General features: G+C 45.7%; 1 protein-coding gene across 1 annotated transcript in view; it reads right to left on the bottom strand.

The window, feature by feature from the left end:
• Positions 1-5,348: 5,348 nt before the first annotated feature.
• Positions 5,349-25,108, bottom strand: part of LOC149461832 (NACHT, LRR and PYD domains-containing protein 3-like) — a 50,573-nt gene continuing 30,813 nt past the window's right edge. The window contains exons 4-8 of the mRNA XM_089677713.1: positions 17,809-17,847; positions 15,841-17,569; positions 11,453-11,593; positions 8,162-8,338; positions 5,349-5,352 (exon numbers count right to left, since the gene is read on the bottom strand). Coding sequence (XP_089533839.1) covers positions 5,349-5,352; positions 8,162-8,338; positions 11,453-11,593; positions 15,841-17,569; positions 17,809-17,847 — 2,090 coding nt within the window. The remainder of the gene's footprint in view (positions 5,353-8,161; positions 8,339-11,452; positions 11,594-15,840; positions 17,570-17,808; positions 17,848-25,108) is intronic.

Here is a 25,108-nt window from a genome sequence, read left to right as displayed (position 1 = left end):
CTGCGGTGATCAGGGACACTGCGGTGATGAGGGGCATTGCTGGACCACTTGTCCGGTGATCAGGGACACTGCTGGCCACTTGTGTGGTGATCAGGGACACTGCTGGGCCACTGCAGCAATCAGGGACACTGCGGTGATCAGGGACACTGCGGCAATCAGGGACACTGTGGCGATCAGGGACACTGCTGGACCACTTGTGCGGAGATCATGGGCACTGCTGGGACACTGTGACAATCAGGGACACTGCTGGGCCACTTGTGTGGTGATCAGAAACACTGCTGGTCTACTGCAGTGATCAGGGACACTGCGGTGATCAGGGGCACTGCTGGACCACTTGTCCGGCGATCAGGGACACTGCTGGGCCACTTGTGTGGTGATCAGGAACACTGCTGGGCCACTTGTGTGGTGATCAGGAACACTGCTGGGCCAATGCGGTGATCAGGGACACTGCTGGGCCACTTGTGTGGTGGTCAGGGACACTGCTGGGCCACTGCGGCGATCAGGGACACTGCTGGGCCACTGCAGCAATCAGGGCCACTGCAGCGATCAGGGACACTGCTGGACCACTTGTGCTGCAATCAGGGACACTGCAGTGATCAGGGACACTGCTGGGCCACTGCGGCGATCAGGGACACTGCTGGGCAACTGCGGCAATCAGGGACACTGCGGTGATCAGGGACACTGCTGGACCACTTGTGTGGCAATCAGGGGCACTGTGGTGATCAGGGACACTGCTGGACCACTTGTGCGGCAATCAGGGACACTGCGGCGATCAGGGACACTGCTGGACCACTTGTGCGGCAATCAGGGACACTGCGGCGATCAGGGACACTGCTGGACCACTTGTGCAGCAATCAGGGACACTGCGGCGATCAGGGACACTGCTGGGCCACTGCGGCAATCAGGGACACTGCTGGGACACTTGTGTGGCAATCAGGTACACTGCTTGGCCACTGCGGCGATCAGGGACACTGCGGCGATCAGGGACACTGCTGGGCAACTGCGGCAATCAGGGACACTGCGGTGATCAGGGACACTGCTGGACCACTTGTGTGGCAATCAGGGGCACTGTGGTGATCAGGGACACTGCTGGACCACTTGTCCGGCAATCAGGGACACTGCGGCGATCAGGGACACTGCTGGACCACTTGTGCGGCAATCAGGGACACTGCGGCGATCAGGGACACTGCTGGACCACTTGTGCGGCAATCAGGGACACTGCGGCGATCAGGGACACTGCTGGACCACTTGTGCGGCAATCAGGGACACTGCAGCGATCAGGGACACTGCTGGGCCACTGCGGTAATCAGGGACACTGCTGGGACACTTGTGTGGCAATCAGGGACACTGCTGGGCCACTTGTGTGGCGATCAGGGACACTGCTTGGCCACTGCGGCGATCAGGGACACTGCGATGATCAGGGACACTGTGGTGATCAGGAACACTGCTGGGCCACTATGTGGCGATCAGGGACACTGACAATCAGGGAAACTGCTGGGCCACTTGTTGGGCGATCAGGGCCACTTGTGGGCAATCAGGACCACTTTTGGGCAATCAAGGCCACTTGTGGGCAATCAGGGCCACTTGTGGGCGATCAGGGACACTTGTGGGCGATCAGGGACACTTGTGGGTGATCAGGGACACTTGTGGGTGATCAGGGCTACTTGTGGGCGATCAGGGACACTTGTGGGGGTGATCAGGTGTCACTGAGGTGGAGGGCAGTTAGCTACTACCTCTTCTTTGCTCTTCTCCTCTCACAGACAACTCCGTGTGAGGAGAAGGAGGCGGAAGCCGCACCATGTGGCTTTTGTTTACACTTTAGACTGTGTCCTTATTGGACACAGCTGATCACATGGTATGGGACCTATTTCATTGGTCCTATACCATGTCACGTAATCCACCATGTCTGTCGGACTCGGCGATCATCGGGTTCGCGGGTGTGCGCTCTAGGAGCCGCGCACGAGCCTCAGATACAAGGTGCCGTTTAGAAACAGCAATCCGCTCCTGGAGGTGTCCCATCCTGCCGTTCATAAACAGCGGCCGGACGGGAAGTGGTTAAGGAAAAGAATAAGAAGCATGAAGGCTATTTCCTGGCACTAGTACTAGAATATAATAAAGAATGTAAAATAATACAGAAACATTGGACAAGTTTAAAAGCAGATAAATATTTGTGCAATACTGCAGACACATGACTACAGCACCAGAGATAGGTCATCCAAATCCCCCCCCCTTTTGGCTATACTTAAAGAAAAACATAACACCAATTTTGGAGTAAATGGCCAACATGGCCTTTTATTAACAAATATTTTAACACACCAACCATTCCTTATAACAGAAACATACAGAGTTGTTGTTGGTCTTCGAAGGCCCCCCACAAAAATGATCTGAAATGCACCTGCGGACAACCATATTCCACTAGGCCTCCAGCCGCAACCAACCAGCTCAGAGACAACCATACCGTCTGCAGTGCAGCACCACCACCTTCCAGTTAAACCTCGGTTAACTGGGAATGTCCCCGGGCCCCCCATACCACCGATGGGTCACACACCATTGTTGTTTACCTTCCAAGATAAGAACCGCCTCCAAAGACCAACAACCGCCCAAGACCGAAATAACCCCCCTTTCCCCCCCCCCCCGAGGAACACAATACTCTCCAAAATAGGGAGGGCGGGAGGGAAGCTCACTCACCAACGTCCAGCTCCGACTGATGCCCCCGCACCGGGACACCCCACCCTAAGGTGCGGCAGAGCCCACCCACGCTCTCCCTCTACCAACCAACACCCCCAGCTATACTTTTTCACACCCCCTGGCACATAATTAACCCTTTCTATTCTCCTTCCCACTCTAGGCCTAGTCATGCCTGCCCTGCGCTAATTTTCTTTTTTCCTTTCCACTACAGGCATTTCTATATGAATAATAAAAAATATGGTTAGCTAGCATCACAATAGAAATCATTCATATATATGTGGAGAGAATAGAATAATAAGACATTTGTGAGCCTTTATGGCTTCTAAATAATATTTGTGAGCTGTGGACATGTCATGTGGATATGGCATTGTATTTCATGAGAATGCTTTCAGGTTACAATAATATGGCAGCAGCAACCAGGTTCATATAAATGGAAAGTTACCATGACAAATGTAAACACAAGGGGGAATATAAAAGTGTTGATTCCTCCCCCATAGAGTCACGTGATATAGTGACGTAACACATAGGGAGGAGCCGATGATGTCACGCCACTCTGACCGAAACAAACAGAACACTGTATTGTGAAACACTGAGGGAGTCTGAATGCTGAAGGGGCAGTGCATGTGCTTTTCTGTGTGTACCGGTTTAGTGCACGTTATAATGCGAGTGTATTTTTTGTAGAATTGTTTTTAATAAAGGCCGGTATTTAGATGGAAAGCACTATGATGGCTCATTTTCTTGAGCTACTATGAGGTAATTGGAGGACATCTATCTGTGGGAAATACCTGGATGGAGGTGGATTGAGAAATCTGTGCTCCATGGAGGGCATCTGGTCAGGAAGGAGCATTAGATCTAAAAGTATAAAGCATATTGTCTGGACTAATAAAAAGAATAATCCAACACAGCAAAACACTTTTCTCCTGCGTTGGGAATGGACTCGGTGGAACCAGTAAGGATGTTCTGAAACATGCAATGCTTGCTGCCCTCAACAGACCAGGGTGGTCCAACTTCACTGAATGCAAACAGAAAAACAAAAAGGGCGCACCGACCTAGTACATTATCGTTTAAAATATTTATTGGAAAAACAAGGTAAGAGGAGTGCAGACTCTTGAAGTGTTGGCTCTGAGCAAGAGGTTGTGGCCTCAAAGCGCGTTAGCCAGTTGGTCATCCAGAGTTCCATCGTATGGACTCAGATGCTGCTTGGATATAATATCTTGTCCGGTGTGATATGCCTGTGTTTTTATGTTCATTCTGAGTATAATACTTACCTTGTTTTTCCAATAAATATTTTAAACAATAATGCACTAGGTCAGGGCACCCTTTTTGTTTTTCTATTTGCATTTAATAAAAAGAATAAACTGAGCATGTGGTTAATAAAAGGACATTGGAATACATGCTGGATTTGCACATTTATGATAATTTGATACATTTAGTTATCTTTATGAAATGCAGTTTGAAGGTAGAAGGCTGAATATCGAGTGACACTGAATTTGTAACTTTAATATTATTATGTATATGGGAAGACAATTAACCGTGGCCAGCAGTACATTTATTGTTTTTTCTTTGATCTTGCAGGACTTTTGTAGGTTATATTACTGTATCTTCAACACATATTTAATACTGCTGTTATCTCCAGTACTGTTCTATGTGTGTGATTTGTATTTCTTAGATCTGTGTCTGGCGATACAGAGACTAGTGGTTGGAGCGCCTTCAGATCCAAGTCCGGTATGTCCTCATCTGTCCACAGAGGGGAATTGGGATGAAGGATGGAGATCACCCCCCTCTGTCCTCATCCATCCACAGAAGAGAATTTGGATGAAGGATAGAGATCACCCCACTGTCCTCATCCGTTAACAAGGGAGAATTGGGATGAAGGATGGAGATCACTCCCCCCCACTGTCCTCATCCATGCACAGAGGAGAATTGGGATGAAGAATGGAGACACCCCCACACAGATCTTATCTGTCCACAGAGAAGAATTGGTATGAAGGATGGAGATCACCCCCCAATGTCCTCATCCATGCACAGAGGAGAATTGGGATGAAGGATGGAGATCGCCCCCCACTGTCCTCATCCATCCACAGAAGAAAATAGGGGTGAATGCTCAAGATCGCCCCCACTGTCCTCATCCTTTAACAGAGGAGAATTGGGATGAAGAATGGAGATTGCCTCACACTGTCCTCATCCCTCCACACAGGAGAATTGGGATGAAGGATGGATATTGCCCCTCCCCCACTGTCCTCATCCGTCCACAGAGGAGAATTGGGATGAAGGATGGAGATCGGCCCCCACTGTCCTCATCCATCCACAGAAGAGAATTGGGATGAAGGCTGGAGATTGCCACCCACTGTCCTCATCTGTCCACAAAGGAGAATTGGGATGAAGGATGGAGATCACCCTGCCCCTGTCCTCACCACACGGTAACTGTGTTTTTAGTGTCTTCTACTTCTGTAGGAGGAATCTTCATGTCATGAACAGGAATTTGAAGCTGGTCTCATCAGTGGTGGCAGTATTGGTGTGAAGATCCAAAAATCACATTTTTATTTTGTAGTAATGAATACATGAAGGAGTAACAATACAATATAAAAATGGAGGAATTGGAGGAAGGACAAATCACTCATTCCAGAAGAACGTTCAGTAGAAATCAGTCAGTAGAATCATCATCTGAATGTGAAGGAAAGGAAAATGATGAATATTCAGTATCATGAACAGGTCAATCTGATATTATTCCATTCTGGACATTCTCTTCATATCAGGATCCGAGTATTACCTATATAGATCTAGTCGCGTTCACAAAGACCATTTTCTAATCTTCTGGATATAGACACATTCCAGTAACCTCTACCCCTGCATAGAAGAATAAATGGAGAGTGTTAGAGGAGGAAATGTTCCTGTGATGATGGAAAAGGGGGAGCTCATAGTATGCTCTGTAAGAAATGATGGTCATTTTTATATATGTATCCCCAGCCCATCAGGAGCGGCTGTTGAATTTGGGTTCCCCTATAGTCCTGCACTGCCAGCCCATTAGCATTCCCCACATACACATTCATCCATGGTCAGAAATCAGCACAAGTGACTACGTACGCTCTAGACCTCTCTCCCGCACAATTCTTGCTCCACCACTCCTCACTCCCTTTTAAGATGTACCATAAATCGTTGGCCCTGTATATGGTAAACGCAGCAAAACAGTGTATCCCAGTTCATTGGCACTCCACACATGTCCCTACTATTCGAGAATGGTTTACTAGGATCAACAAAATTGAGGAAATGGAGGAACTGATTTCTGTGGTGCAGGAACGCCCCAGAGATTCAGGAAAACATGGGAATGTTGGAGTCACTTCAAAACCACCACTACCTACCACACAACACTGCATGTCCAATCTAGACCCCCAGACTGAATGGTTATACATAATGATGTTTCAGAGAATGCCCAGTTCATTAAGGAGATTTTAGATTTACAATTAGATGGGTTGAAAACTTGTTGCATAACGGGCGTCGGAGTGTTTGACCCATATCTTGCCCTATTGATTGTCCATATGCATATTATCTGCTAAACTAAATGATGACTTCACCGGCTCGTCTCCTACATAAGAATATGATCCATTTAACCGCACTTATCTGTCCCTCCATTGCTTCTTCTCCTTCCCCCAAATTCATATTTGGAGGAGGAGGGAAGGGGAGAAGGGAAAGGGGAGGAAAGAGAAGTAAAGGAATAATTTATTATCGTTATTGTTTTTTTCCCCCCCTCCCTTCCAATTACACCGCTTCACATTCCTTTCTCTACCTGTTCTATTTTCTCAGACTTAAATACTCACATCATCCACATTTCCTCAACAGAATATAGCAGTTACTTCCTTACAGATGCAAATACTTCTAGGTAACACATTTTCTAATCACAACACAGAACACGCAACCTCTTCAAAGCTACCCGACACTTCGTACCCCCCATCATAAAAGCTCATCATTACATGGGTCAGTTCCCTTTACTATCTACATTACCTCGTCTAGTAAACTCTTCATATCTGCATATATGTAATATACACTTGTCTTACTGCATTGTTACGCTATGATTGCATTGTAATCTATATGTCTGACCCGTCTGCGATACGGGACGCCGTTTATTGTGTCTATTCTCGGACTGCGATCCGTAGTTGTATTTGCTTTGCTATGCCTTTTTCTTTAATAAAATATTTTTAGAGAACAAAAAAAAAAAAAGAAATCAGGCCTTAAGCATTGGTTTTGTTTTTTCATTAAGGGGATTGAACTTGGATGGGTAAGGGATGCATAAGATGCCCAAGGGAACTGAAATCTTGAAGACACACTTCCTGAACTATTAAACTGGCTGTACAGGCTCAAGGTTTTTTTTACCATTATAAATTCTATGCATGAAGGTTAAAAAACCCTTCTCTGTGCAGCAGCTCCCCCCAGCCCCCCAATTCTCACCTAAGCCCCCTTTTGATCCAGTGATGGGCACTGGAGTCTAAGCTATCCTTGGATTCCCTCTTTTCATTGGCTGAGACAGCAATGGGAGCCAAAGAGAATAGAGGGGGCAGGGCCGAGCCTGAGGATGGGGGGGGGGGTGTTTTTTCTTTAAAGGATAAGTTCACCTTTTGAGCAAAAATAATAAATGCAGTTTTTTTGCAAAAATGTGCATTTATTTTTTTTGTCTACAAGAGCCTGGAAAGCATTGTGCCAGCGGTCAGCAGATCACTCGTGCCATGCAAGTTTTCTGCAGATCTGTTAGTATATCAACTCCCATACGGGATGTACGAGAAAGCAGAACTACTGACAGGAAGATTCAATGAACTACCATGGCGCTCCACAGCTCTGTGGTAGTTCATTGAAAACTGCAAGCCGACAGCCGCTAAGACTTGCAATTCATTCATTCACAGAGCGCTGTGAAGGAATGATGTGGTTGTGTGGGCAGAGCCCCACATGGCCACGTGGTTCTCAAAAACGGACTAGTATAGGGAACTTCTCCCCGTATTTCTGTCAGTGGGGGGGGGGCAGTGGGCAGCGACTGCAGTGTTAGGAACATGTTACATGCTCCACCCTAAAAGTGGGTGGAACATGTAACGTGTTCCCAAAGGTGAAATTATCCTTTAAAGGTAAAACCTTGTGGGAGTTTGTAGGACCTGGCTGATCTGATGTTCCTCATCCACTCATCTGTAATGATAAAACTTGGGATGAGGAATAAATTCTCAATCATCTGGGAAATCTGTGACTGGCACAGGAAATCTCAGTCATCTCATTATCTGTATAACTCCAGAGACCTTCAATGGGTTCTATAGACATTGTATAGAATGGTTGTCACCCCGTCCTTCCATTTTCATTACAGTGCAGCCTGGGTGTCAGAAGACCCCCCAACAATGTCCCCCTTCCATCATCTCATCACCATCCAATGTGGTCTACATTTTACTCTTCACATTCTAAGACTTAGTATGTGTGTTACTCCAAATATATCACTTCTTACCTTCTATATACAGTGAAGCCGGCATTTTTGAGGACCTCATAACAATGATCCATTTCTGAGTCTGACATCTTCTTATCATCATCCAATATTATCTCCAGTCTGGTCAGAGTTGGGTTTGTGGTGATAAGTGAGCGAAGATCATTACAGCACGATAATGTCACATTACAGGCAACAATACTGGTGAAAGAAACAGGAGAAGGGAGGTGAAATGTTCTTTCAGTGACTGGCAGAAGTAGTCACATTCCAATGAATAATCAGTGGGCAGGTCTCAGAGAATGAGATGTTGGGACATTCGGATGGATGATTTCATGGAATATTGGTTGGACCTCCCCTGTGAAATGGAGGTGAGTTGTCACCCACCTGAAAAGTCTGGATTTACACTCTTGCGGGTACATTGCAGCGTACGTGGTGATGTACACATTGGAGGGGTGAATGGCTCCATATAGATTCCCTTTCACACTAAACTGTGGCACATAGATGGGAACCGGCCACATAGGAAATAATGGGATTTCTACTTGACATGTGTCTCCATACAGCCAAACCCATGAGTATTGCTGCATGAAAACAATGTGAATAGGAGCTTAAGGCTGATATCACATGTATAAAGGAGACTTGACTCATCAATATTGAACTCCTTAACCCCTTCACACTGGCTCCTCCTGGCCCTTTAAGGGATTTCTGACACTAGGAGGCGGGGCAGGGTTTTGGGTCATGTGATCGCTGTCATGACAATCACATGATCGGAAATGTCCTGATCGCAAGGAAAGATTGGGACCTTTCCATGGGACTCCTACCCATGTGCTGGGAGCTCACAGGGCATGCACTCTCAGCATGTGTTTGTTTACAAATGGTATGCAAATATGCGGCTGCTCGGCGTCAAGGCCCAGCCGAATTTATGTGTACTGTCAGTGTGAAGAGGTTGTAGTGGTTCTAACGTTTTCTTTGACATTAATGAATTCTAAGGTAAAAAACCTTCTGTGTCCCAGGATCCTCCCCGGCTCCCTGTGGGCGGGGTTACTTGCTCTGCAGGCAGGGGTACTGCTCCTCTCGTGTGCTCACTCATCAATGCCCAGGACCAGGTGGGGCTGTGTTAATGTGAAAGTCAATGGTTAGGCAGAACCCCGGTCTACAGATGAGTTGTACACCATGTGCAGCTGTGTAATATACATCCCATGTCACTACACACCTTCCTCATTGTATGTAGCATTAGGAGGGACACACTGAGCCCATGTTCTCTCCACCAGCCCAGCGATACCTCTGCCACCTCACTCCCAGTGACAGAATGGGGTCCCCCTGTACACCTAGGACGTATCTCATGTGTTCACTTCACTTTACTCCTTCAGCTCTCCCATACCATGTGGCCAGGTACATGAGATCTCCGTACCATGGGTTTGGTCCCAGATACTTCTGGGGAACTGACCACTAGGAGATAGGCAGAACACCAACCCCCTCACTACCAGTAACAGAATGGGGTTCCACTGTGCACCTAGGACGTATCTCATGTGTTCACTTCACTTCACTCCTTCAGCTCTCCCATACCATGTGACCAGGTACATGAGATCTCCGTACCATGGATTTGGTCCCAGATACTTCTGGGGAACTGACCACTAGGAGAGAGGCAGAACACCAACCCCCTCACTACCAGTGATAGAATAGGGTTCCGCTGTGCACCTAGGACGTATCTCATGTGTTCACTTCACTTTACTCCTTCAGCTCTCCCATACCATGTAGCCAGGTACATGAGATCTCCGTACCATGGGTTTGGTCCCAGATACTTCTGGGGAACTGACCACTAGGAGAGAGGCAGAACACCAACCCCCTCACTACCAGTGATAGAATAGGGTTCCGCTGTGCACCTAGGACGTATCTCATGTGTTCACTTCACTTTACTCCTTCAGCTCTCCCATACCATGTAGCCAGGTACATGAGATCTCCGTACCATGGGTTTTGTTCCAGATACTTCTGGGGAACTGATCACTAGGAGATAGGCAGAACACCAACCCCCTCACTACCAGTGACAGAATGGGGTTCTGCTGTGCACCTAGGACATACAGTATGTCATGTGTTCACTTTACTCCTTCAGCTCTCCCATACCATGTGGCCAGGTACATGAGATCTCCGTACCATGGGTTTGGTCCCAGATACTTCCAGGGAACTGACCACTAGGAGATAGGCAGAACACCAACCCCCTCACTACCAGTGACAGAATGGGGTTCCGCTGTGCACCTAGGACATATCTCATGTGTTCACTTCACTTTACTCCTTCAGCTCTCCCATACCATGTGGCCAGGTACATGAGATCTCCATACCATGGATTTGGTCCCAGATACTTCTGAGGAACTGACCACTAAGAGATAGGCAGAACACCAACCCCCTCACTACCAGAGAACCTGTCACCTCTGCCAGATATGATGCTTATTGACCAGCTACTATACTATATGCTCCCTTGTTCTCCCTTTTCCTGGCCTACCAGTCTGCATGCTTGGATAAGGGTCTGGTATGTTTTTGGGGGGAGACCCTATTCTGTTTAGTTTTGGCATGGGGTTCCCCTCAAAATCCCCCTCAAAATCCATACCAGATCCAATGGGCTTGGTATGGATTGGGGGGACCTCTATGCTGTTTTTTTATTATTTATTTTTTTAAACCGGCACTTGTTTTGTTTACATACTGTTGACAGCGGGGAATCCCTCTGGCAGGATGCAGCGGTCGCCTCCTCCTTAACAACCTACTTCCTAATGTATCTGAAAATGTTGTTAGAACTTTTTTGGATTCATTCAGATTCATTACTATGTCTATTCGGATAGATGTCCGCTGCCACCTCCTCTTCACTCCCTCTCTCTGTTGGGGTCCATCAAGGTTCTGTCCTTGGACCCCTTCTCTTCTCCATCTACACCTCCTCCCTTGGTCACTTGATAACCTCCCAAGGCTTCAACTACCATCTCTATGCTGATGACACACAAATCTATCTTTCTACCCCTCACCTCACCCCCTCAGTCTCCTCCTCACCTCACCCCTTCAGTCTCCTCCTCACCTCACCCCTTCAGTCTCCTCCACACCTCACCCCCTCAGTCTCCTCCTCACCTCACCCCTTCAGTCTCCTCCTCACCTCACCCCTTCAGTCTCCTCTCGCATTCATAACCTACTAAGCGGCATATCGGCATGGATGTCACTCCACTTCCTCAAACTCAATCTTTCCAAAACGGAGCTCTTAGTACTCCCCCCAGCTAGAGACGTGAACAATCACAAGATGTCACATTTCCCAATCACTGCAGGATCACAGATTACACTTACTCTAATTCCTGAATTTTACTCTCCAGGTTAATCAGAAAGGAAAGATTAACAGAGTTCATTTGATCTTGTGAAAAGGATTCTTCAGCTTCAGCTTTGTCCTCTCCTGGACAATCTTTACTGGAAATAGTACAATACTGAAATCTAAAGCATAATAATGAGATATTAATTATCACCAAGAATGGATTACCTCTGACAACAAGAATAAAAATGTAACAATCAACATTTCCCTTCCACATGGCTGCCTTCCCTCTGACTCTACAGTCCCATACGGGATCTGATGAGGACTTTTCACTGGTGGCTTTGAGCAGTGTTTGAAGTTACACTCCAGACAAAACTTAAAGGAAGCCCCTGATATGTATACATGGTCTCCTGTCTACCTACACAGGGGTTTCCATAATCAACAGATTCTGGAAAATCCTGGAACACCACTTTGGTTCCAAATATATAATGCAATCCAGGCATTTCCATCTCCACCCACTTCTGCAGACAACTGGCCCTCTCCAATGTTGGGATGATGATGTCACACCCCTGGCATTATTTCCATCCCCAAGATCTCTGAAAACTAAGCTTTCCCCCCATTGGCTGGACCCATTCCTGCCCACCAATGAATGACTGGCAGATCACACCTGACCTGGCAGGAGGAGGGTGATATGTCAGACTGCACAACTGCTGAACACTGGACAAATTCTATGAGGTGCAGACACACTGAGAAGGTCATAGAATCTATTGATGGGACACAGTATCACAATCATGGGGGGTCTATGAAGGGAAATGTGAGGGATTGCTGTCATTTCACCTCACTGGTCATCTCATCCCCATACAATTTTAGGGGAACCCTCTGTATCTCTACTTATTACAAGACCCCATAATCCTTTCATGTTGGGGGTCTATTCTGTATATTAGACAATAGGAAAGGAAGACATGAAGAGGGAACCTTCTGACTTGTGATTTCCAGGGAGACAAGATTGGATTTGTAGTGGAGGAAAAAACGTCAAGGTGGAGGAATCTTAGAATCTCCAATTTCACCGACTTTTCTAAACGGAGGAATAACTCTGGGGATTCCAGGTTTCTCCAGAAGAAAAAATCTCTTTTTATTACCACTACAGGTGGAACAATTATGGTGGGACAGAAAGAGGTTGCAGACAAGGCCATGGACACAATAGAGGCCAGAAATGTATCTATAAATGTGACAGCTGGATTCACTTCTTCTTGTAGAACTCCTCCTCTTCCTTGTAAAACCCCCTTTGCTTGTAGAACCCATCCCCCTCCTTGCAGAATCCATCCCCCTTACTTGTAGAATTCCTCCCCCTTTGCTTGTAGAATCATTTCCACCTTCTTTGCAGAGTTCCTCCCGTTTACTTGTAGAACCCATCCCCCTCCTTGTAGAACCCCTCCCCTTTACTTGTAAAATCCCTCCCCCTTACTTGTAGAATCCCTCCCTTAACTTGTAGAATCCCTCCCCCTTTACTTGAAACCCCCCTTCCTTGTAGAATTCCTCTCCATTCCTTGTAGAACCCCTCCCTTTCAGATGTCCTTGATATGCAAGGTATTGGCCATAAAATGGGTATGGGGACTTGGGTACTGCCCTGAGGGACATGAATCAGTGAAAAAAAAATTCAAAAAGTACAGTTATTAAAGCGGCAGTCATTTTTCATTGCTTAAAAGTACAAAACAATTGAAAAATTCCTTTAAATATCATGCCTGGGGGGGTCCCCTTAAACTACCTGTAAAGTTAGACATCTGTACAATGTATAGAACCTGCTGCAGGAGGACTGACTTTTAAAAAAACAAAACAAAATACAAACAGAGTGTGGTCCCCCCAATCCTAACCAGGTGCTTTAGGTCTGATAGGAAGGTTAGGAGGGAACCCACAGTGAAAATGTTTTTTTTTTGTTAACGTGCATGGGGTTCCCTCTAAAAGCCATACCAGGCCCTCTTAGCTGTCTGTGAGCATCTGCCTCTTCTTCTTGGTCTTTCAGACATGATGGGGATTTATATCACTTTATTTTACTGTGTGGGATGGGATTTTGGTGCTTGGGTGCAATATGTTTGTGCACCGCACCAGGCTACCGCTATACCATGGCACCGAGCAACCGATATAACACGGCATCGAGCTACCGATATAACACGGCACCAGGCTACCGCTATAACACGGCACCAGGCTACCGCTATAACACGGCACCAGGCTACCGCTATAACACGGCACCAGGCTACCGCTATAACACGGCACCAGGTTACCGCTATAACACGGCACCAGGTTACCGCTATAACACGGCACCAGGCTACCGCTATAACACGGCACCAGGCTATCGCTATCACACTACACTGGGCTACCGCTATAAAACTGCACTGGGTTATATAAAAAGCTAATACACACTGACCCCTGCATTATCTATTCTATATTGTATATGACATACTCCTGACCCCTGCATTATCTATTCTATATTGTACATGACATACTCCTGACCACTGCATTATCTATTCTATATTGTACATGACATACTCCTGACCCCTGCATTATATATGTTATATTGTACATTGCATACTTCTGACCCCTGCATTATATATGTTATATTGTACATTGTATACTTCTGACCCCTGCATTATTTATGTTATATTGTACATGACATTCTCCTGACCCCTGCATTATCTATGTTATAGTGTACATGACATACTCCTGATTCCTGTATTATCTGTGTTTTAGTGTACATGACATACTCCTGATTCCTGTATTATCTGTGTTTTAGTGTACATGACATACTCCTGACCCCCCTGCATTATATATGCTATATTGTACATTGCATACTCCTGACCCCTGCATTATTTATGTTATATTGTACATGACATTCTCCTGACCCCTGCATTATCTATGTTATAGTGTACATGACATACTCCTGATTCCTGTATTATCTGTGTTATAGTGTACATGACATACTCCTGACCCCTGCATTATCTCTGTTATAGTGTACATGACATACTCCTGACCCCTGCATTATCTCTGTTATAGTGTACATGACATACTCCTGATTCCTGTATTATCTATGTTATAGTGTACATGACATACTCCTGACCCCTGCATTATATATGCTATATTGTACAACAGATGCTGGTTGCTCAGCAGTCACTGGTAATGGATTTTTTACAGATCAATATGCTGAAGTTTGTTCATGACTGCTGTACTCAGTAACTGCTTTAATTGCTGTGCTACAAGTGAGAGTCTAAGGACTGACCTATGTTACTGTGTACACAGGGAACAGGGTCAAGTTTACACCCCAATTTGTCCCACCCACATTTTGTCACATCGTGGCAGGCGTGCTGTCAAATTATTGTACCTTAGGTGCCCAAGGCTGAACCCCACCAGGAAAAAAAATTATCTACGGCCCTGATTAGAAAACATTTTGTGACTTCTTTGCAGGTTTGTTTTTAGGTTTATTCAATTTTACACAAATATACAAAATATAAACCCCAAAGACCATCTTTGTATTCTCCAGCCCATCTGCTTTAAGAAAATGGGAAGTTTTGTGGGGTTCAAGTGTTCCTAAACCCCCAACAGTGACATCAGGCTGTAGATGCAGTAAAGCATGCTTGTTATACTCACTGTGGAACCTAAGGGGTTAATCCTCTGCATTGTGTAAAAACGCTGTTTGATCCTGTCTTCTCTGATCCTCCCCTTCTTCCGCAGTCCCCATTTCATCTACTGATAGAACACAGCTTCGGGAACACTCTGCACATGCTCAGTTTGGTGTGTACTGCTAGAGAGGTTTTTTTTTCTTGGGAGAGTGCATGTGATCAGCACAGAGCCAATCAGTGCTGCCCAGACAGAGAGTCAGGGGTCATTCAATCTCATAGGGCAGTGAGAGACTGAAAACTCCTCCTACAAGCTTTAACCAGTGTTCAGCTGGACACTGATATAAGTCACAAGACTGCTATATACTGCAGATGAGAAAAGGTATTCAGCAGTTTATATTTATTAAAATAATTGCATTTCCATGTTGTGTGTACTGTGGGAGAGCAGATATGGAGAATGTGGGGTCTGGGGAGAGCAGATATAGAGAATGCAGGGTCTGGAGAAAGAGGAAATAGAGAATGCAGGGTTCGGGGTTTAGTAACACTTTCAGTAAATTTTGGTAAAATGTTATCATGTGTGTGATAAATGGTATAATTGGGTGCCAATGAAAGGGTTAATACAATATAAATAATGATTTTACCAGAAGTTGTGTATAAGGTGATATGTGGGGAAACACCATTTAGGACTGAGGAAAGCATGAGTTCCCTGGACTTGTAATAAGTGTGGTAGATGGAGAACATGTCTGATCATCACCATTATACTGTATGCAGGTTCCTGCCCATTCTCGGAGTTCAGTTAGGATATCCTCACACTCACTTACCCAACTTTCTGACTCCTGTGTAGGAATGGAAATAGGTTTTTCTGGCACTCTGGACCCACAGTGAGTGAATCAAAATCTAAAGACTGAAAACACTCTCTCTTCAAAGCTTTCAAGCAATAGTTCAGCTGCTTGGAATAATTACTGTCCATCCACAAGTGATCAGTACGTGAGCCGTACAGCTTCAACCTTGAACAACCAGACATGATGTTCCTAATGAAGTCCTCATCCTGAGTCTCATACAGACAGAAGATGGTATGAGTACGGAAAATGTAATAGTTGTTCTTCATGGCCCATTTTTTCATTGCAGGTTTGGCTCGGAGTGAGATGTTGATGCCTGTGCTCTCTGAGAATGTCTTCACCTGCTTTTCATTTAAGAGACCAAACAGGAACTGTATAGCTAATACTAAATGTGGGTAATCTGAACTGAAGCCAAAGAGTGATTCCCCTTTACAGATCTCCGGGAGGAAAGTGCCTTTCAGAAATCCAAACTTATTATCCATCCCATAATACAGAGCAGCAAGGAACTCCTGTACACTCAGGTGGATGAAGCTGTAGCAGGTCTGGGTGCGGACGTCCCAATGAAAGATGTTCTCATTCAGAAATACAGACTCCACCTCAGACAGAGAAAGTCCATGTCTTTCTAGATCTTTCTTCTCAAATAGGATTTGTTGGTTCAGAACTCCCTGATTGGCCAGAGCACACAGCTTCTTCAGACAGGTTTGTTTCCTGCGTACTGACTGCTCCTTCTTGCTGTGATGGGTTATCAGAACCTCCAGGTAGAGAAGGTAAATTAAAGTAATTGTATAACACCGAATTAATCCCAAATCTTTCTTTATTTCTTGTTTCATTACAGTGCAGACAATCCAGCATGTGATGGGGACGGCACACATGGTGTACAGAACTTCATTGTCTTTTATTATACTGAGAACCTTGTCTGCATCGTCTTTATTTCCAAAGAATTTATGGACATATTCCTCTCGATCTTCCCTTGTAAATCCCTGGATTTCCACATTGCAAGGATCATCAATGAATGTGTTAAGTTTCTCCATGGCCAGTGACCTTGTGGTGATTATCAGAGAAGACTGTTGGAGAACCTGTTTCCTGAGCAATCTTTGAAGAATTATCTCTTTATGGGTTTCTATAGTAATGTCAAGGCAAACCTCAGATGTCTCTTCCAGAGTCCACTTCAGTTCATCAAACCCATCAACTATAGTGAGAAGTTTTCTATGATTTCCAGGATCCTTCAGAATAGACAGAAGGTCATCTGAACTCGGCAGTCTGCAGTCTCTGGATAAAAGTCCCGCAAGGCTTATGTTTCCAGGGATGGTGTTGAATTCTCTACAGCTCAGATAAAACACAAAGTCAAACTTGTCTTGGTAGAGAATCCCAGAGGCCCAGTCCAGCATGATCTTCTTGGAGGTCATTGTTTTTCCAATCCCAGCAGGTCCTTGTAACACCACAATGTTAGGGATGAAACCATCTTCATCAGGGTCAAAAAGAGCCTGGATTGTGGTTGGGGAGTATTCAGATCTTTTCTCCATGATCTGTAGATGTCTTCTGCCTGAACTCCTTAGTTCTTCTTCCTTTTCCTTTTTATTCTGGTGTCCTCTTCTCATTGATAACTTGGTGTATCTTATTTGTAGATGAACAGCCTCCCCCATACAGTAGTTATAGTCTTTAATCCTCTGGTACCTCTCTTTCACAGACTTTCTGCATTCCTTTCTGCATTCTTTATGAGAGAAAGGAGAATATTTTATTCCTCATACATACATGAAATAGTATTTATAAGACAGAGTTGAAATATTGTATTCTAACTATAAATCCAAATATTAACCTTAAAAGAATATATTCCATCAAATACAGGAGGATGGTGGAAGCATGCAAACTATGTACACATCATCTAGACTACAACAGAACAAAATGTTCATCCAGAAGAAATTTCATATCAAGCATGGATGTCCTACTAACCTGATGATCTGTTGTCTTGTGTCATCTGCTTCAGTTTGACTGGAAATAAGATTAGGAAACGGATTAGTCCTGACAAACCTCTGAAATGTATAACATATTAGGAGAGTTATTAATGTATCAGATCCTCCCAGATACCATTATCCCACCAACCCTCTGGAGATTGGAGCCTCTCCTCTTCCAAATTCTACATGCAGGTGATGGGTAATGTTTTTGTCGCCTGGTAACATTTCAGCACATTGCAGTGATATTTGACCATAGTGGGGGGGACCAGAAAAGCACCCAATTCTCTTTGCAGGGTTTTACAGACACACACTTAAAATCTGGAGCCTCTGACTCCTCTTTCTGATGGCGGTTCAGGTGGATGCATGAGACACAAAGCTCAGAACACCGAACAACAGTCAAGAGGGTCCCCCAGGAATACAGCTATAAATGTAGAGGTTCTGTATAATAGGCAATAGTGCAATTGTTCTCTCAGTTGAGTGGCTTCTATCCATGTAATAGCTGTGTAATGTGTAAAGTAGAGTAAGGTGGAAAAAAGCCACTAGCTTTTGTTCCATTAGTACAAGGAAAGACTATGAGATCGCATCCTTCCTCACATGTAATACTAGATTTGTAGTTTACTTACTGCAATGTCCCTGCAGTAAACAATATGCACACAGGCTGAGGGACATATTGAGAGAGCACATTTAAAATATTTCAGGAGGACACAAGGCACACAGTTTATCTACCCACTTTAGGAAATGCCACCACAGAAATCCAAAAGGTTTGCAGTTTTGGGCTATAGACACAATAGATCCACAATGGAGGGGTTCAAGTAGGGTACAACAGGTGTCTAAATTAGAGACATGGTGGGTATATGAGATGAAGTCAACCACACCATTGGGTCTTAATGTGGATATTGATATTATTTGTTTATGGACACTAATTTATGTATTTATATATTTTTCAAATAATATTTTTTAGTAGTTTCAAAATTTCAAGTGTGCATAGATGGTAAGCATCAAAATGTTTTCTAATCAGGGACGTCCATATAACATACAACACTACTAACACTTGGAAAGGAATAATTTCTCTGTTAGCAATCCAAAACTTAAGTAACGTAGTTAAACAGTAGTACAGTGGTTCAACACCAATCTGACCACGGTTTCCATATTTTATCAAAGATATCACATTTGCCTTAGCTAATGGCTAGGGAGCCTTCATATGAATAGTTCAATTTGACTAAGGCTATAGCCCCCAATGTATTAGGGGCCTGGCACTTTTTCCGTTGTGTGGCTATCAATGTTTTTGCTGAACAGTGGTTGTTAGGAACGGCGGAGGAATTTCATAAATCTTTTAGTTCAAAATGGCTAAAGCAGGATTGGACAATAACAGTGCACCTGTTGTGGCAGATATTTGCTTAAATATCACATTACAAAAATGGGTAAGGTCTAGAATATATGCTATATGTTACCTACCTGGTCTCCAGCAGAGGGCTGAGTTCTTTGGTGAAAATTTGGACAGTTGGTAGGGAGTAAGGTACCATCTAGTGGTTCATTTTTGAAGTAATTCCCAATGATTAATGCAGTAGGGAACTTTATATGTATTATTTACTGTAAATGCCCAGAGCCATTGAGAAGGAGTAAAAGATTAATGAAGGTCTGATTCCCATTTGAGTAGTGGGGAGGATTAATAAACATAATTTTGTGTTAAAGGAGATTATAAAATAAGGAGAATTCTCTAATGTTTGAGGAGTTGGAAGAAGGATACAGTGGGGCTAAAAAGTATTTAGTCAGCCACCAATTGTACAAGTTCTCCCACTTACAAAGATGAGAGAGGCCTGTAATTGGCATCATAGGTAGACCTCAACTATGAGAGACAAAATGAGAAAACAAATCCAGACAATCACATTGGCTGATTTTGCATTTTCTGCCCGCTGCTTTGTACCGCACTGCTCCCACGGCTACCGACTCGGCTTGTCTGACCACACTCCTCCTCATCCATCCATCCATCCACCTCGCTTTGGCATATCCGCCTCTTCACATCAGGCTCTCCCCCTGCAGAAACCTCTGGCAGATCCCTCTACCATGGGAGGGTGTACTAAGGAGCCGCAACCTGGTCTTGGTTCGCTCCAAGTCCATCCCCACCATCAGGGGCCATGGTGAACCGGGACTTAAACTCTGTGCTCTGGGGAAACCTAACCAGTGGGCTGCTAGAGGTACCACCAGGCGGTTCTTTACAGTACCAAACGGCCATGACTGAGCCTGGGAGAGGACCATCCCCATTGGAAGATATATGCCAGCACCTGGCGGCCCTGACCCAAGCCGTCAAGATGCTGCAAGATGGATTTACCCATCTAGAAAACCGTATCCAGACATTGTCTGCACCTGTCGCCACCTCCCAGGGCCTGGCCTCCCCTGCCCCATTCGGGGGAATCTCCAGGACCATCCACAGGGGCTTCAGCCGCACTGCCTACTTCTGAACCCCACGTCCCATTACCATAACGCTTCTGCGGGGACCGAGCACGTTTCAGGGCCTTCCAGAACGCATGCCTCCTGTATTTCAAATTGCAGCCACGCACGTTCTCTACGGAATCAGTCAAAGTGGGGTTCATAATATCCCTGCTCCAGGATGAACCCCAAGATTGGGCTCATCGATTGATGGAGAACCACGACCCCCACCTGGAAACAGTCACAGATTTTTTTGAGTCGATGGCCATACTTTATGATGACCCGCAGCAGGCAGCCTCCGCAGAATCAGCCCTATACTCCCTTAGACAGGGCCGCCAGGCAGCAGAAGAATATGCATCGGAATTCAGACGGTGGATACAAGGTGGAACGCCGCCGCCATACGCCACCAATTTTGCGTAGGGCTCTCCGAAGCTCTTAAGGATGAACTAGCCCGAGTAGGTCTACCCGAGTCCTTGGAGGAGCTCATTGTCTTGGCCATTCAGATAGACCGCAGGCTGTGGGAATGCAGGTTTGAAAGAACCAGCCAGGGTCAGAGAACAACATGGGCACCCTTCCGGGGAACAGTCCAACCTACGCTAGAGGGGAACCGTACTTCAGAACCTATGGATACCCACGAGCCCATGCAGCTGGGACTGGCTCGGCCTTCATTATCAGCAGAGGAGCGCCAGATGAGACGGTCAAAGAACCTTTGCCTGTATTGTGGAGAAGCCGGTCACATGGTGCGTTCCTGTCCGCTGAAAGCGAGTAAGTCTGCCTCTACTTTTTTCAGCAGAGATAGAAGAAAAAATAAACAGTCCAATTACTTAGCCTTACCTATTTCCTTCCAGCTCCCAGGAAGAACCGTGGAAGTGACGGCCATAATCGACTCCGGAGCATGCAGTTGCTTCATGGACCTAAACTTTGCCCATCAGCAAAAAATTCCCCTCCAGACTAGAGAACAAGGCCTTAACATATTTTTGGCCGATGGATCGCAAATTAAGTCGGGGTTGGTGGATCAGGAGACTCCTCCTATTTCCACTATGGTAGTGGGTCTTCAGCAGGAGTTTCTCCAACTAGACGCCATAGCCTCCCCTCTTTTCCCAGTTATTCTGGGGCTTCTTTGGTTGCAGGCCCATAACCCCCAGATTGATTGGGAAACCGGTTCTGTTCAGTTCTTATCCCCATATTGTCGGGAACACTGCCACGCCTCGGGCCCCGCAGCTCCCCAATTCCTCCTATGCTCGGATGGAGACTCCAATCTAAGGCAGGTTGTCCCTTCGGCCTACCACAGTTTCTTGGACATCTTCAGCAAACGAGGGGCAGACGTCCTACCTCCACACGGAACATATGACTGCCCAATTGACCTTCTACTAGGCTCAGAGATCCCATTCAGTCAAATTTTTCCCCTGTCCGAGTTAGAATTAGGAGCTCTTAAGGAGTACATTGACAAGAATCTCCAAAAGGGGTTCATCCGCCCCTCCACTGCACCAGCAGGGGCTTGAATCTTCTTTGTAGAAAAGAAGGATAAGTCCCTAAGACCCTGCATTGACTATCATGAACTAAACAAGGTCACGATAAAGAATCGTTATCCATTGCCCCTGGTCCCCGAACTCTTCCAGAGACTTAAATCTGCAGCCATTTTACTAAACTAGATTTGAGGGGTGCGTATAATCTGGTCCGTATAAGGGAGGGTAATGAATGGAAAACGGCATTTCGTACTCAATTTGGCCATTTCGAGTATTTGGTCATGCCATTCGGACTCTGCAATGCCCCGGCCACGTTCCAACATTTCATTAATGATGTATTCAGAGACTATCTTGATATTTTTGTGATTGTCTATTTGGATGACATACTAATATTCTCTTCCTAACTCAAAGCTCATAGGGGCAATCTCCGTTTTTTGCAAGCTATGGGTTCCATCCCACATTCCTACCTGATTTGGTTGCCGAAAGTTCAGTTCCTGCCACTCAAAGCACACTCACTTTTTTTTCCACCACTAACAAGTTGCTTCAGGAAGCTATTTCAAGAGCTCAAGAAGACAACAAAAGAGCCTTCAATAGGAAGCGAAGGGGAGAACTAGTGTTGCAACCGGGGGATCAAGTCTGGTTGGCAACAACAAACCTGAAGATGTTGTGTCCTTCGAAGAAACTGGGACCGAAGTTTGTGGGTCCATTCCGAGTGAAGCAAATGATTAACAAAGTGGTGTATGAACTCGTTCTTCCAGAGACTTTCAAAATCCACCCAGTTTTCCATGTATCACTTCTGAAGCCAGCTGTGCCAGGTCCATTTCCAGATCGGGAGTCCAGACCTCCAGAGGCTATAACCATTGAGGAGCATGAGGAATTTGAGGTGGAAGCAATCCTGAACTTCCGGAAAAGGGGGGCCAGACCCAGTTTTTGATCAAGTGGAAGGTTATGGTCTCGAGGAAAACTCATGGGAACCAGCTCAAAATGTTTATGCCCCCAGGCTTATCCAGGAGTTCTATCCTAGTCACCCACGGTGGAGAGTTCAGTTGGGCACCCGGAGGTTGCCCGTAGGGGGGGCAATGTCAGGAGCCACCACAATCCACAGCTCAGCGCAGGTGCACTGTGCCCGTTCACGCTAGTGTACGGGCACTAGGTCCTGGCCGGCCATGGCGGAGACAGAATCCACGAATGCGCACTTGAAGCCGTGGGTGCGCGCCTGGCACCAATGACAGCGCAGGGCACGGTATTTAAACTTCCCTGCGCTGTCAGGAGTTGCCGTTTGGTCTCCCTGTTTTCCTGATTTGCTGTTCGTGATCCCTGATTGTTGCTGACTGGATTGTTCCTGACCTTGCTGTATTCTCCTGCTCTGACCCCTGGCTTGCCTGACCTCACTCCAGGTTGCCCCCTATTGGACCTGATATTCTGTTGCTGACCTGGCGTGTGACCCGACCATTTTCTGCCCGCTGCTTTGTACCGCACTGCTCCCACAGCTACCGACTCGGCTTGTCTGACCACGCTCCTGCTCATCCATCCATCCACCTCGCTCTGGCATATCCGCCTCTTCACATCAGGCTCTCCCCCTGCAGAAACATCTGGCGGATCCCTCTACCACAGGAGGGTGTACTCAGGAGCAGCAACCTGGTCTTGGTTCGCTCCAAGTCCATCCCCACCATCAGGGGCCATGGTGAACAAGCGTACCGGGACTTAGACTCCGCGCTCTGGGGAAAGCTAACCAGTGGGCTGCTAGAGGTAGAGGTTCTTTACAGTGTCCATCTAATAACTCCTATAAGCTCAGTGCATAAGGTTAAGACTGTTCATTGGTATCAGAGACGGATATTTTATTTTGGAGGTCAAGTGTATGGATATCAGAGAGCAATTTGGAGAGACGCATTTTTATTATGTTTTAGATTTAGCACTCAATTAGGATGCCTGTCATAAATTGTATGTGGGCATTCCATAGAGTGGTTGACTTTTCTATCTGGCAGATTGTTGTCCAGAGAAAGAAATTTTTGAAATGTTGGAGAAAAGTACAGTTGTGTCCAAAATTATTCAACCCCCACTGAAATTGAGTGTTTTGGCCAGTTTGACATTGCTTTTGATCATTCAGTCATCTTGCTTACATTTACATTAAAGAGGCACTTGTAGGTCAGACAAATATAACATAACAGTTATAATGAAATAACCACAAATGTCTTTTCTGTGCTCACAGCATTATCAGTTTTATTCAACCCCCAAGTGACATTCAATCTTAGTACTTAGTACAGCATCCTTTTACAGTTATAACAGCTTTTAAACGTGAAGCATAGCTTGACACAAGTGTCTTGCAGCGATCTACGGGTATCTTCGCCCATTCTTCATGGGCAAAGGCCTCCAGTTCAGTCACATTCTTAGGCTTGCGCACTGCAACTGCTTTCTTTAAGTCCCACCAGAGGTTCTCAATCGGATTTAAGTCTGGTGACTGCGATGGCCACTCCAAAATGTTCCAGCCTTTCCTCTGCAACCATGCTCTAGTGGACTTGGAGGTATGCTTGGGATCATTGTCCTGTTGAAAGGTCCAACGTCTCCCAAGCCTCAGGTGTGTGACGGACTGCATCACGTTTCCATCCAATATCTCCTGGTACTGAAGAGAATTCATGGTACCTTGCACACGCTGAAGCTTCCCTGTACCTGCAGAAGCAAAACAGCCCCAAAGCATGATTGACCCTCCACCATGCTTCACAGTAGGCAAGGTGTTCTTTTCATCATAGGCCTTGTTCTTCCTCCTCCAAACATAGCGTTGATCCATGGGCCCAAACAGTTCTAATTTTGTTTCATCAGTCCACAGAACACTATCCCACAACTTTTGTGGTTTGTCCACATGGCTTTTGGCATACTGCAGTCGACTCTTCTTATTCTTTGGAGACAGCAAGGGGGTACGCCTGGGAGTTCTGGCACGGAGGCCTTCATTACGCAGTGTGCGTCTTATTGTCTGGGCTGAAACTTCTGTACCCACATCTGACAAATCTTTTCTCAGTTCCTCAGCAGTCACACGGGGACTTCTCTCCACTCTACGCTTCAGGTAGCGCACAGCAGTCGAAGTCAGCATCTTCTTTCTGCCACGACCAGGTAGCGTTTCAACAGTGCCCTTTGCCTTGAATTTGCGAATGATGCTTCCTAAGGTGTCTCTTGGTATGTTTAACATCTTTGCAATCTTCTTATAGCCATTGCCCTTCCTGTGAAGAGAAATCACCTCTTCTCTTGTCTTCCTGGACCATTCTCTTGCCTTCACCATGTTTGTAACCACACCAGTAAATGTCTAGAAGGAGCTGAGTATCACAGTCATTTTAAAGCTGCCTAATTGGTGCTTATTATGCTTGATTGCTGCTCGGTGACATCCACAGGTGTTTTCAATACCTGATGGAAAGC

Source organism: Staurois parvus, unplaced genomic scaffold, assembly GCF_062004578.1.
Source record: "Staurois parvus isolate SC_StPar_1 unplaced genomic scaffold, SC_StPar_1.0 ptg000191l, whole genome shotgun sequence".
NCBI classification, from domain to species: domain Eukaryota; kingdom Metazoa; phylum Chordata; class Amphibia; order Anura; family Ranidae; genus Staurois; species Staurois parvus.
This window is presented reverse-complemented; position numbering and strand designations above follow the sequence as displayed.